The sequence below is a fragment of the Sycon ciliatum genome, chromosome 5 (genome assembly GCF_964019385.1).
Source record: "Sycon ciliatum chromosome 5, ocSycCili1.1, whole genome shotgun sequence".
Lineage (NCBI taxonomy): Eukaryota > Metazoa > Porifera > Calcarea > Leucosolenida > Sycettidae > Sycon > Sycon ciliatum.
In genome coordinates, this window is record NC_088647.1 from 4,785,298 (window position 1) to 4,799,297 (window position 14,000).

The following is a 14,000-nucleotide window of genomic DNA, read 5'->3' on the forward strand; positions in this document are numbered from 1 at the left end:
GCGCCCGGTGCTGCAGGTTGCTCAGGTCTGCAAGCATAATACGAAGTGTACAGCACTGTTGATGCAAAACCTTAAACAAATAGTTTCCCTCAATTTCCAGAAACAGCCAAAAAACCCATTACAATAGATGACTTGCACAAAGATTGTCTGGGTTCGAGACGGGGCAAGTGGACCTTCTGACTCTGACTTCCCCACCTTTTGAGTTCGTGACTTTCGAAGTTTCGCTTTTTGCCTGACGAACACTGTGCTAGTTTTTTTGGCTAGAGAGTAGAGTTGTTTTGATTCGGCTTGTATCGTCATGCCGAAGCGCTGCTACGCTCCTGAATGCACTAGCAGACGAGAGATGGAACTGAGGCTCCCATTCCATACGTTCCTTTTCGAGCCGGCCGGCCGGGAGGCAGAAAAATGAGGGAATATTATTTTAGTATCATTGGTGTAGGCTGCAACAAGCACGTCGTGGTCCTGAAGTGTGACTACTTTCCCGCAGTGGAAGCGAAGTCAAGCACAACGAAAGTTTGTGGACGTCTGAGAAAGAACTCGGTTCCCTTCGATTCGGCTGCACTAGCTCCAGAGCTACCCTAGTCTCCTGAGGACAGACTGCGGAGAGGCCAGGAACCTGCCGAGTCAAGAGTAAAAGCCCAAACCACGAACATGAGGGGTGGAAGGACTGAGTGTGAGAGCCAGATGGCCTTTAGTAGTACTTCAAGTAGTATCTGAGTTGAAGGAGAGAACAAGTGTGCTGGAGAAACGCTGCGAAGTCCTCAGGCCTGATGTGTACTAGCTACTGTTGAAGTCTCACTTGTTCCGATATGAACACTTCATCAGCCCTGACTCTGAGCAGCTGTATCTAGACTTGGACTTAGGCCAGAGACATAGCATTGTAAACCTTACTGAAGCCATTATGTATCCAATGCCTGGCTCTAGTGAGAAAGCAGTTTGGCGCAGGCTCGCAAACTATGATTGAATCAGGGAGTGGTGGAAAGTCACATTATCCCCCCATGATTAGCTGGTAATGACGACGATGCGGCTCCGGCTGGGTCTCAGTCTTAGAAAGGATTTGTTGGAGCATCATCAAACAGTGCATTCGCCTTCATCATATACTGGCTCCGTTGCCTACAGTAATTCACATTTTGACGGGGCGCGCTGGGACGATACGGAAGGAGCGGCGGGAACCATTGGAGTGCTCATGATGCTGGTTAGCGGAGACCGATGTGTCAGGAACGGGAACGCAACCGCACTACAGTACAGATCAGGAAGCGATGGAAGAGTTGAAACTGCTCAGCCTTCCATGCCGTGTACAGGGACACAAGCGTAAAAATGGCTACATTTCAAATGTGAACTGGCGATGGCATTGTGTGGCGACGAACACAACTGCAACTGTTCAAATTCCAGCATTTCGAACATTATGCTTCCCATGATAACTCACCGAATGGCTCACATGACGGAGTTGGACATAACCAGGCTAGGATTATCATTTGCTGTATTTATGGATAGTCCTTGAGTTTTCAGATGAAGTGCTTTATCTTTTACCTGTCGTTCCTTTAGCATACTAAAGGAACGACAGGTAAAAGATAGTCCATGGCTGCTTCCTTGTCTTCATAACAGACTGGTATAATCAGCATGATTCTGCTTTTTTTGAGAAGAAATAAAACTTTCCTTTCGGAAAGGAAGCCCAGAAACGTCAACCCCCATGGACTGTGCTTTATGACTCTCGTCCGTCGACGTTAACCGTCGCAATCAAAATAATAGGAGATCCTCCAGATAGGCGTTAACCTTTGGGTAATCCTGAAATAAAGATTATTATTATTAATAACTGCTGCATGTATGTTGTGCTGTGCGAACCGTACAAGATTTTACAGCTCACCCACGCCTTCCCAACAGGCTCCTATATCCCGTACCGTTGGCGTTACATTGAATATGAACTAGGCTAGCACAGTTATCCTTCGTTCTTTTGATGGCGGCGGGTAGCATGGAACTTGACGTGTTCTTGGGATCCTCGTGCAACACTTGCTGTTCCCGGATGCCATATTATTGGGTACATCGAGGTTGCTTCTATGCTCACTGTTGTTTAGTAAGACCATTTTTTTAAACTATTTCACCGAAGAATAAGGCAAGAGTATTTTGGGTTGGTTTGGACGCCTGGCTTCTCTTCACATAATAATACAGTCATGTACTTCCACTCAGGGAGTAGTACAATACCTGCTGCCACTAACCCTACAAGTGCACATGCATGACTCATGAGCTGCTGAAGACAGTGACGGTACTGATCATGTACATGTACATGCCGTGCACCGTTCATTCATGCTGACAAAAAAAGTACACTACACTAGTCTACAGACGGTGTAGGGTGCCCGCCGTGTACAGGGTGTAGCCTGGGTGCACAGGGTGCACTTGCCCCGTCTCACTCGCGGCTCGGATCTTTGTGCAAGTCATCTATTCAGCCTCTACCTGTTTATGCACTCAAGTGCCAGGATGAACATTTTTTCCAACAGTGCCAAGATTTCCCAACAGTGCAAAACGTGTAGTAAACTAAAGGTTTGACTTGAGAAATGTGAACACTTTTAGCCAAAACTACTATGCACTGGCGCTCACCACTCATTGCATGCAAAGTTGCAAACTAGCGCCAAACAGCAGCACGAATGATGCAATGTTATTGGGAAAAGCACTACTCAAATGACGTTTGATTAGCCCGGGCCAAGACAAGAACCCCAATGAGCTTGAGACAATGAGCTTGTGCACGCACTGGCGAGCACATACTTAACTACAAGATCATGCGTGAAGTAACGTTACATACTACATACCGCGCCATGGCCGTAGGTGCAGCACCTGCTGCTGTGCTCGGCTCTTGAAGACGACTGCCAGTGGAGAGGAGGGTCAAGGAACAAAGGCTTGCTGATGGAGGCCAATAGAGAGCTTCCCAGTGATGCCAGACGCCATGAACGCACTACATCGTGCACACATTTAATCCATGTAACTATGGGTAATTTGCTGTCTTCCTGCTCCATACGGGGTATCAGGAGATCTATAAATTGTACAGTAAAAACCCACTGCATCGCATATGATTGAATTTCAAAATTAATTGCTTTGGTCTTTATCTCAGGATGGATCTATACTGACACTCGTGCATGCGCGCGCGCGCGTGTGTGTGTGTATGTGTGTGTGTGTGTGTGTGTGTACGTGTGTCACAATGAGTATGTGTGTACGTGCGTGCGTGCGTGGTTGGACAATGGCACGTATTCACTGAATTCATGAAGGCGCACGTGACTAGCGCTGCGGGGAAACAAGTAGGTTTTCTCATTTGCGTACATAATAAATTCGCACTTTACTCTTGACTTGTTGAGCCGTCTCGAACGTTGTATTCCGCGAATTCCACTTCGTTGGGTCACTACTATTGTATACCTTGAAGACCAGTAGTCTATATCGAAAGAAACTCACAAGTTCCAGCGATTAGAGAAACTTCTTTTCCACGCATTTGTATACATTTGTATGCGGAATCGAACAAGTGTCCCCACAGCGTGGCTCACGTGCGCCCATACCATATATGCAGCGTGGGCGTCCGCCATTTTAGATGAATACGTGCCATTAGGATAAGGTCCGGACTTTTTGTGGTTCGAATAAAGATATTTTCACTTTTATGGGCATTAGCTACAATGTCCTAGAACACATAGGTACACAGGCAACACACAAGAACAAGACAAATCCCACCGTCTTAGAAGAACACAATGGTAAAACAATGCCATGAGGAGGATACGCTAGATCTGCCACAGCCCAGCCAGCAGCCAGCTGCTCCTTGGACAGGCCTCCCATCATGTGCTCTTTCTTTGACTGCTGCACAGGGACGGACGCACACACACAGAGAAAACGAAGAACTCGCCATTACAGATAAGCTTGCCAAACCGCACGCACATCTACTTTCGGCCCTCAGCTAGTTGTACTTCGCTATAATTATGTGATATGGGCTCTCCTATATCTCCCCTTCTGACACTAAATCCAAATTTCCATAGGGGCGGGGTGCAAACTGTAAGATCATACCGGAATTTCGACTTTTACCCGAAAAGTCACGAAATGGATATACAGCGTTTTGTTCTCAAGCTCTTCACACGGACCACACCACCACTATGCAAAGGCTGACCTCTTCCGACTGTTGCTGCTGTTGCTGCTGTGCCGAGCCAAAGTAGTTGCCAAACTTGGGCAGCGATGGCGCCTGCTTGGCAGCGCTGTCCTTGTCTCTCGGCAGACTCTGGTAGTTACTGTCCAGATCAGCAAAAATCCTGCAAGCAACAGCAACAGCAACGGAAACACACACCAACAGTTGGCCTTAGCAACGTCCCCATACGGCGGCACAGCGGCCCATGCTTGGAGGGACAATACGCGTCTTTCTACGCAGTGAGCGCATGCCTAGCTAGGGTCCTGTGCCAAACAGCACTTGTCTCCTATCGCAGAGGTCACACCTAGAGCTGTGGAGTTCCCCCCCCCCCCCCACCCACAAAGGCCAAAGTTTGTCGCTGATTTCACTGGTCACACGGGACAATTATAAAATAATGAATACTGTAAAATCGTGCCAGAGCGCCTCGCCTCTCCCACATACATGTACTCCAACTGAATTCTTGTCTGTGTTATGACCACAACTGTATTGCCAAATTATCCTACCTCACTCTACTGTACAGAAACTACAGTGAAATTCGATTGAGGGAGTCAAGTTGGCGACTTGCGCCAGTGAACATCCCAGTGTCGCCAGGTCTAGGGCTGCACAGCGTCCGGCAGCGTGTACATGTACTGGACTCATGCGATCGGATTTCATTGAGTAGGACTGCACTTGCTAATGTGATATTTCATTTTTGACATTCCATAATAAGTGTTGATGATCAAGCCCAACAGCCCGGGCATAGCATCTGCATTGTATCACTTGTACGAGTACTTCTTTTTGAAGTACAGTTCTACTCAATGAAATCCAAACGCGCGCGCGAGATACTGTACGTGCCGAGCGCTGTGGAGAACTAGACCTGCGGACACTGGGGTGTTCACTGGTGCAGGGCTCAAAGCTCGCTCACTCGGCTGGATTTCATTGAGCAGCACTGCACATGTACAAATAAACTGGCCCTGGGTGCACGGCGTACACCACCCTAGAGTGATCTCTCATTTGCCCCAAACTACTATCACACCACGGAAGGGGTTGAAGTGACGGGGCACTCTGGTGGGCATGGATAGTGTGCATGGCAACAAAAGTCCGGTTACAAGCACGTACGGATCACTAGCACCTGGTAGCTTTCCCATAGGTCTGTCTTCACCACCTGCACAAATAACACACATAAACAGAGGACATTGCAACACTCAAACTCCATCAAATAGGCAACAGCAGCCGTACAAGACATTAAAATGATTAAACGGTGCAAACAGATACCGTAAAAGCCCGTATTGTCGCCCACCCAGTATAACATCCACTACCAGTGTACACGCCCAGGTGCCCAGTGTCAATACTCTTGTCCCGTTTTCTAGCCCAGCTCCGTGTAAACTACCATGGGCGAAAGCACAGGTTCATTGCACAGTGCAGTGCATGCACAGCTCCATGTGTATGTACGGTACTGCAGTGTAGTGTACAGTACACAGTGCAGTGCATGCACAGCTCCATGTGTATGTACGGTACTGCAGTGTAGTGTACAGTACACAGTGCAGTGCATGCACAGCTCCATGTGTATGTACGGTACTGCAGTGTAGTGTACAGTACACAGTGCAGTGCATGCACAGCTCCATGTGTATGTACGGTACTGCAGTGTAGTGTACAGTACACAGTGCAGTGCATGCACAGCTCCATGTGTATGTACGGTACTGCAGTGTAGTGTACAGTACACAGTGCAGTGCATGCACAGCTCCATGTGTATGTACGGTACTGCAGTGTAGTGTACAGCACACAGTGCAGTGCATGCACAGCTCCATGTGTATGTACGGTACTGCAGTATAACTAGTGTACAGTGCACTGTGTTAACCTGATTCGTACATGCAGCAGTACGGCATGATGTGAAAATCAGTCTGATTTCACTTATCCGAAATAACGCCCGGGCCCACATTAGCGCCCAGGCCCAAATAGACGCCCGTGTTCTGGACCTTCACTAACGTTTCCGCCCAGAGCCTTATTACGGGCTTTTACGGTATCTGTTGTGGCTGAAACTCGGTGAAAAGAAGGTGTAAAGGACCACTATTATTGCATTCCTCTCTGCCACTCTCTGTCTCTGTCTCTCTCTGTCTGTCTGCCTGCCTGCATGCCTGCCTGTCTGTCTGTCTGTCTGTCTGTCTGTCTGTCTGTCTGTCTGTCTGTCTGTCTGTCTGTCTGTCTGTCTGTCTGTCTCTCTCTCTGTCGGTCTACTCTGCCTTCTTACCTTTGTCTTTGCGCTTCATCTTCTTCCTGTCATGTCGAGAGCCACGTAGGTAAGACAGGACCTGTGTCAGCTTGTGAATGACAATATCGTTAGTCGTCATGACGGTAGACTGGAGTACAAGACACATGAGGAAAACGGAGAGTCGGATGTGTGCATCCACGAATACAATGTGCACATACAATAAGCATGTACAATGTGCATAACTGTACACAAGCACATAACGTACACACACCCAACAGAAAACCTGATGGCGTAATAACAACAGCAGTGACGGCAGCACTGTCACAGCAACACAAACATTGGAAGAAGCAGCAGCATCCGTTCTAAAGCTGTGATACATTAAACTCCCCTGCCTTCGAGTACAGTTGCATGTCGCTTATCCAGCGTTCAGTCACCCGGCATGTCGCTTATCCAGCGTTCAGTCACCCGGCATGTCGCTTATCCAGCGTTCAGTCACCCGGCATGTCGCTTATCCAGCGTTCAGTCACCCGGCATGTCGCTTATCCAGCGTTCAGTCACCCGGCATGTCGCTTATCCAGCGTTCAGTCACCCGGCATGTCGCTTATCCAGCGTTCAGTCACCCGGCATGTCGCTTATCCAGCGTTCAGTCACCCGGCATGTCGCTTATCCAGCGTTCAGTCACCCGGCATGTCGCTTATCCAGCGTTCAGTCATCCGGCATGTCGCTTATCCAGCGTTCAGTCACCCGGCATGTCACTTATCCAGCGTTCAGTCACCCGGCATGTCGCTTATCCAGCGTTCACCCGGCATGTCGCTTATCCAGCGTTCAGTCACCCGGCATGTCGCTTATCCAGCGTTCAGTCACCCGGCATGTCGCTTATCCAAACAGCACACTGACAGCTTACACAGTTTTTATTTATATTATTTATGGTCCTACTTCGAGAAAGTGTGGACAGCGAGCATCACGAACCAAAGTCATTGTATTCATGCAACGTTACACACAAATCAGTGTAAATAGATGAGCACGACGACAGTTTACGGATGATACTAGTAATAGAGCATCAAAACACAGCTAGACACGGGTTCTGTATGCAATTCCTCTGCCTTTCCAGCAAAGTAGGGTTTTCTTTCTTATTGTCACTAACCTGGACGTTTGGGCAATCTGCCTTGCTGCGAATGATGGTGGTGGGTACGTCATTCTCTGTGTACTCATCGTCAAGCTGAACAGCGTAGCACTGAAAAACACACACACACACAAACAAACGGAAGGTAATCAATCACATGTGTGACTTGTCACATGACCACTTGGTAGGGACAGTCCCCATCATTCCTTGCACTTCATTCAAGCCATACAGAGTGGCAAGTGGAAGTACACTGTTCAGCTCCGAGAGTGATATACTTTTCTGCAAAAGATTCCCTTGGCCAGGGCTGAAGTACATGTAAAACGTGTTGAAGATGTTTCGAATCTGTTCCATTCAGCTGAATGAAGTACATGTATCATCAGTGGAACCTGCGACTGGTTGCTGGATTTGTGACTGACCATGGGGCATTTGTGGCTGTATAACTGGCTGCAGGGCCCTGATTAGTCACATAGTCCTACATATACACTACACAGGCATCATGTCAAATGAAGCCTTCAGGATCATTGCCAGGACAACTCCAAAACAAGTTCTGATGCCCCATAGCCATTGTGAGGACATACCATTCTGCCGGGTAGGAATAGCTCGTTCTTGGCGGGCAGCGCACGTTGAAAGACAGCCTTGTGGATATTCTTTCCTACAATACACAAACGTACACAGACGTACATCAACACATGCGCGCGCGTGTGCACACACACACACACACGTGCGCGCGCACGCACGCACACACACACACACACACAGCACTGTGTTGGTTCATGAGAAGTACAGATATGCACCTACAGTTCAAGTCTATCCAATGACCTCTCCCGACAACTGCATAGTGTGCTGAACTACTAAGAAGCTGACACACAGGGTGATCTTTTTCAACAGACTCACATCCTACACCAAACAACCTGAACAAACACAATTTGACAATAACCAACGATTATCGTACATGGCTCATCTTTACGGGGTTTTTTTCTATTACATAATTTGGGGGGGGGGGCTCAGAAAGTGTACGTTTTGTACAGCTGTGATAAACAACAACAACAACAACAACAACAACAACTTCTCTTATTGGCGATGGTGCCATCGTGAGAATAAAGAATTCAAACAACAACAACAACAACAACAACAACAACAACAACAACAACAACAACAACAACAACAACAACAACAACAACAACAACAACAACAACAACAACAACAACAACAACATGAATGCGGGAGCATGTATTATTGTATTGCATGCATGCATGTGTGCGTGCGTGTGTGAATGTGTGACAATCCGGACAAGACATCATCTCCTTGTTTTCCTTTACTCAGGCATACCTAACTTGGTTTTGAATTCCAAGCTCGCTTGTTGGCTGGGTGCGGCAGGCTGGGCCGGGGCAGCAGCCTGGGCCGGGGCAGATTGGCGACTACTAGATAGCAAACAAACACAGGTGCACACTCGTACACGCCTTAGCCTTAGATAGCAGACACTCACATCAGCACGCAATGATTGCAAACCAGGCTCGGCAAAGCAACCTGCTCTAAGATGGCGCCGGCGTTCAACAGCTTGCAGGAACTGACCACCACGACTGCATGCATGACCTGGTCTGCAACACACAGGTCTTGAAGTGGCGTTCGCCTGGCCCCATGACCTATATGCATACATGAACACCTGTGTTGGTGTGCACGCACTCAGACTCAGACATGCCCATCGCGGAAGCGATGATAGCGAACAGCTATGGTAGACATAGCAACTTGTGCTGGGATTACACCATTCAACAGGTTGCAAGGCTGATGAATTGACCGCCACTAATTTTAGCCTGGTATCCACCACACAGCTGATTGAAGTGACTTTTTTCTGGCCAGTGAATCCCTATTTTTCATTTTTCCATTCTTTTTCATTCTTTTTTCGACACGCACACACCACACCACATACTCCGGCATACACTGGCTGTTGGTAACCACCCAGGAGAATGAAAGAAGAGCAAGGAGAATGAGAAAGAGAAGAAAGACGTGCACACACACACACACACACACACACACACACACTCGCACAGAAAGTTTGAGGGAGATTGCAAGCTACAAAAGGCATGACGCCACCCAAATGCACAAACTAAAACACCATTCTAATGCCCAAGTATAGCCATGGCACCACACCGACAGTCTGGAGATATACCGTAAAGTCCGCTGCAAACGCCCACTTCGCAGCAAACGCCCACCGGGCCCAGCGGGTCCATACTATTTTCGTCTTTTTTCAGGTCAATATACTAGTAGGAAATAGAGGTTGCGACCCATTCCTAATATACTAGTAGGAAATAGAGGTTGCGACCCATTCCTAATATACTAGTAGGAAATAGAGGTTGCGACCCATTCCTAATATACTAGTAGGAAATAGAGGTTGTGACCCATTCCTAATATACTAGTAGGAAATAGAGGTTGCGACCCATTCCTAATATACTAGTAGGAAATAGAGGTTGCGACCCATTCCTAATATACTAGTAGGAAATAGAGGTTGCGACCCATTTCTAATATACTAGTAGGAAATAGAGGTTGCGACCCATTTCTAATATACTAGTAGGAAATAGAGGTTGCGACCCATTCCTAATATACTAGTAGGAAATAGAGGTTGCGACCCATTCCTAATATACTAGTAGGAAATAGAGGTTGTGACCCATTCCTAATATACTAGTAGGAAATAGAGGTTGCGACCCATTCCTAATATACTAGTAGGAAATAGAGGTTGCGACCCATTCCTAATATACTAGTAGGAAATAGAGGTTGCGACCCATTTCTAATATACTAGTAGGAAATAGAGGTTGCGACCCATTCCTAATATACTAGTAGGAAATAGAGGTTGCGACCCATTCCTAATATACTAGTAGGAAATAGAGGTTGCGACCCATTCCTAATATACTAGTAGGAAATAGAGGTTGCGACCCATTTCTAATATACTAGTAGGAAATAGAGGTTGTGACCCATTCCTAATATACTAGTAGGAAATAGAGGTTGTGACCCATTCCTAATATACTAGTAGGAAATAGAGGTTGCGACCCATTCCTAATATACTAGTAGTTGTACAAGTAGAAAACTGGCATGAAGATCGAATGCGTACGAGAACGACTCTAATGCCTACTTGTACAAACTGCCTATGTCTTACCAGGAGGCTCTGCAAAAGCGATTGTCATCATCTTGCTGCAAAGAAAATTCTGCCGAGATTTCCTTTCATTCGATACATGACTCGTCTTTGTTATTGTAGTTCGTTCTCCATGTGGTAATGCAGTAGAATCCATCTGGTTTTCAAATCATGAAATTTCTACAGTGCCACTTCATGGCACTGCACTCCAATGGTTTGCAGACTACCTCGAAGGACGCACCCAACAAGTGCAAATTGCTGGATCCACTGGTGTCCGTGGGTTATGCTCAGGTGGCGTCCCGCAGGGTTCCGCTCTCGGACCCGTGCTTTTCAACATTTACACGAGGCATGAGCCTACCATTGCCAGCCCGTCCCTCTCAGTGCAGTTTGCTGACGATATTGCTCTCACGTTCAGCCACCCTGATTGCCATGAAGTATCGCGAGTTCTCACAAAGTCTACAACCGAGATTGCTAACCACCTCCAGGAACGGAATATAATCCTGAACTCTAGCAAAAGCCATGTCCTGCGAATTTCCGGTCAAGACATCACTGTCAAATGCCGTGGAAACTTTCTACCAGTAGTCCCCCATGCGAAGTACCTGGGCATCACGATAGACGAGCACGTTCGATTTGACAAAAACGTTACCAATGCTGTAAAGAAGGTCTCGCAGAAGGTGGGAGCACTCTGGAGAGCCTGCCGTTGCCTTACAAGAAGGTCCAGGGAACAGTACGTGAAACCTGTTGTGATGCCAGATTTGCTCTACGGGTACAAGGCATTCTCTGGTTGCCTTCGAGAGGTCCCGCCTTCAGGTGCAGCAAAACCGTGCGGCACGCGCCGTATTCGGCCTGCCACCTCGCACAAGCGCCCAACCTCTGCTTGCTCGTCTGCAGCTGTATGGCATCGAAGAGCTCCACACGCAAAAGACCCTTGTTACGATCTGGCGTTGCTCGAATGGTCGGGCAAGCAATGCGCTGCAAGCCCTTCTGAAGCGTCCCAGTACTCGCACAACGCGCGCAACGCAGCTTGGGCCTTCGATTGCCCAAATCTGCCTCCAAAGCCGGCCACGACCGTCCAACCGCTCGCGGGTCCATTTTATGGAACACCCTGCCATCCGATGTGCGTGGTATATTACCCAGTACCACCAGTTCAAACAAGCCTGCCTCCCGTTCTGTCTTGCTAGCAGTAGCACCCCCTACTGAACACTACAGGTACCTTTGAACGTTTGCGGTACTCCACAGTACCAGTCGCGTGCTGGGTTTTGTTCTGACATTATTCATTGACTGAGCGTTCTTTGCTTTGTACTACACCCTGCTATCATGTTAGGCTATTTTCTACAATAATTTTTTGTTTCCATCCGCTTCCATGTAATTGGGCGACACCGCCCGTTTGGTTCTGCGAATTCAAATAAAAACGTACCTACCTACCTACCACGATGTCGTGCTTTCAGACCAGAACAGTTATTGTTCTGACGAAGTGTCATTCAACAACTTGATCGGTCGCAGTATTGCAGTTGCAAGTCGAACAGGGGGGATGTCACAGAAGCTACACCTACAAAGTCGCTGCTAACTTATTGAAAACTCTGAAGTGCTCGAGAAAAACCCTTGCCTTTGCCGGCTGCGTGATTTGGAAATGATGGCTTGAAACACCGTCAGAAGTGTATTGGTTCCTGCAATACTCTGTTCTTCGCTACTTTGTTATTCGGAAGAAACTCCCGCTTGGATTTGCTAAATAAAACAACCAGCATCATAAAATCTCTACGAGCTAGGTCGTAGCTAGTGCCCAAAGAGATTTTGAAACCAGGAAAGTGGACATAGTTTACCGTAGCAAAGTGCTCTTCGCCCTATGGTGTGAGATGCACTTTCTATTGCGTACAGGCCAGCAGACCTTGCAAAAACGGGGTGGGCGTTTGCAGCGGACTTTACAGTGCTAGTATTGCACACACTGACCTTTCCACAGGTGCCTGAGTGTCCATCTCTGCTGGCATTGGCTGCACTGTCATGTCACTACGCACCTGTACAGTACATATCAAACACACAAACACGCACGCACACACACACACACACACACACACACACACACACACACACACACACACGCACACACACACACGCACACACGCACGCACGCACGCGCACGCGCGCACACACACACACACACACATAGACGGACGGACAGAGGGACAGACAGACAGACAGACGGACACATACAGCACATTACACATACAGCACATTACACACACAACCATCCCTGGCCATTAGCTCCCTAGCACAATGCAGACCAAACAATTACCAAATGAGAGAGCAACAAAAATCAGAACTAAATGTATCTCCAGCACAGACTGGTCTGGTTAACACACACACTTACCTTTTGCAGCAGGGCATAATGTCTGGTTAACACACACTTACCTTTTGCAGCAGGGCATAATCCAATCCCTTCACCAAATGAGTATGCTCCATGTCACCACCCAAGAACTTGGACTCCTGCATAGCTTGACGACGCTGCTCCTCCATACTGCACATGCACGCACGCACACACAAACACACACGCGCGCGCGCGCACACCACGGTGCAAGGAACATACCACAAGCATATAGTCAACACCAGAGAGTAGTAAAATACATGTGTATTTTTACTACTCCCTAGTTAACACCGATGATACACGTGCATTGCAATATCACCTGCATGCACCGTACAGCATTGCAAGAGCGTCCCACAACCTGGACTCCACAAGGGTCGTGTCTGGCGGTGGGACGGAAGAACATGTCAGGACTATTGGCCATACAATATGTACATTGTTCACACATTAAATGCTGTAAAGTCAACCCGTACTCCGTTCACCTTCGAGCAGCAGTGAGGTGCACACAAGAACAGCGACTAGGTGGTGCAGGGCTCCATGTGCAACCTTAGTACACTTGCATTCTTATACAGTACAGTCAGTCAGACCTCGCTTATCCGGTCCTCGTTTATCTGGATCCCTCGCCATCCGGAAGAAAATCGCTGGTTACCGATGTGCAGCATATGTTATGCATACAACATAACCGGACCTCCCAATCCGCATACTGGTGCATGATTTTGTGTACAAACTGGTTTAAATGTGTACAAAAAAGCTTCGTCGTATCCGGTTGCACATGGCTTGCAGAAGCAAGAATCAGGGAGTTGTACAAGCAAATGAGGTCCTTGACATGCCACATGCATGCGGATAGCACTCAGTTGCATGCACTTGTCATTTTTCTCGCTTGTTTTACATACTGTGCACGCTAGTTGTACTGCATAGGACCCGTCTACATGTATGTACGATGCCACTGCTTTTGACATGCCACATGCATATCCAGTATGTGTGCTCGGTTATCCGGTTCCCTCGCCTATCCGGATATTTTTTATGGAAAACGGATGTGTGCGGTTATGCGAGGTCTGACTG

The 14,000-nt window shown here is 47.7% G+C and overlaps 1 protein-coding gene across 5 annotated transcripts in view; it reads right to left on the reverse strand.

Moving 5' to 3' along the window:
* The window catches only part of LOC135817279 (protein Red-like), a 19,209-nt gene that overhangs the window by 4,452 nt on the left and 757 nt on the right, over nt 1-14,000 (reverse strand). Inside the window, exons 2-12 of one of the 5 annotated variants that reach the window (XM_065330433.1) lie at nt 12,989-13,094; nt 12,530-12,594; nt 8,788-8,876; nt 8,037-8,110; nt 7,480-7,569; nt 6,375-6,483; nt 5,246-5,291; nt 4,133-4,271; nt 3,752-3,828; nt 2,802-2,855; nt 1-27 (exon numbers count right to left, since the gene is read on the reverse strand). The exon at nt 1-27 is cut by the window's left edge and continues 123 nt beyond it. In XM_065330433.1, coding sequence (XP_065186505.1) covers nt 1-27; nt 2,802-2,855; nt 3,752-3,828; nt 4,133-4,271; nt 5,246-5,291; nt 6,375-6,483; nt 7,480-7,569; nt 8,037-8,110; nt 8,788-8,876; nt 12,530-12,594; nt 12,989-13,093 — 875 coding nt within the window. In that variant the 5' untranslated portion in view covers nt 13,094. Of the gene's footprint in view, nt 28-2,801; nt 2,856-3,751; nt 3,829-4,132; nt 4,272-5,245; nt 5,292-6,374; nt 6,484-7,479; nt 7,570-8,036; nt 8,111-8,787; nt 8,880-12,529; nt 12,595-12,947; nt 12,963-12,988; nt 13,095-14,000 lie in introns of those variants that run through there. The other 4 variants (XM_065330432.1, XM_065330431.1, XM_065330434.1 and 1 more) reach the window with 4 other exon arrangements.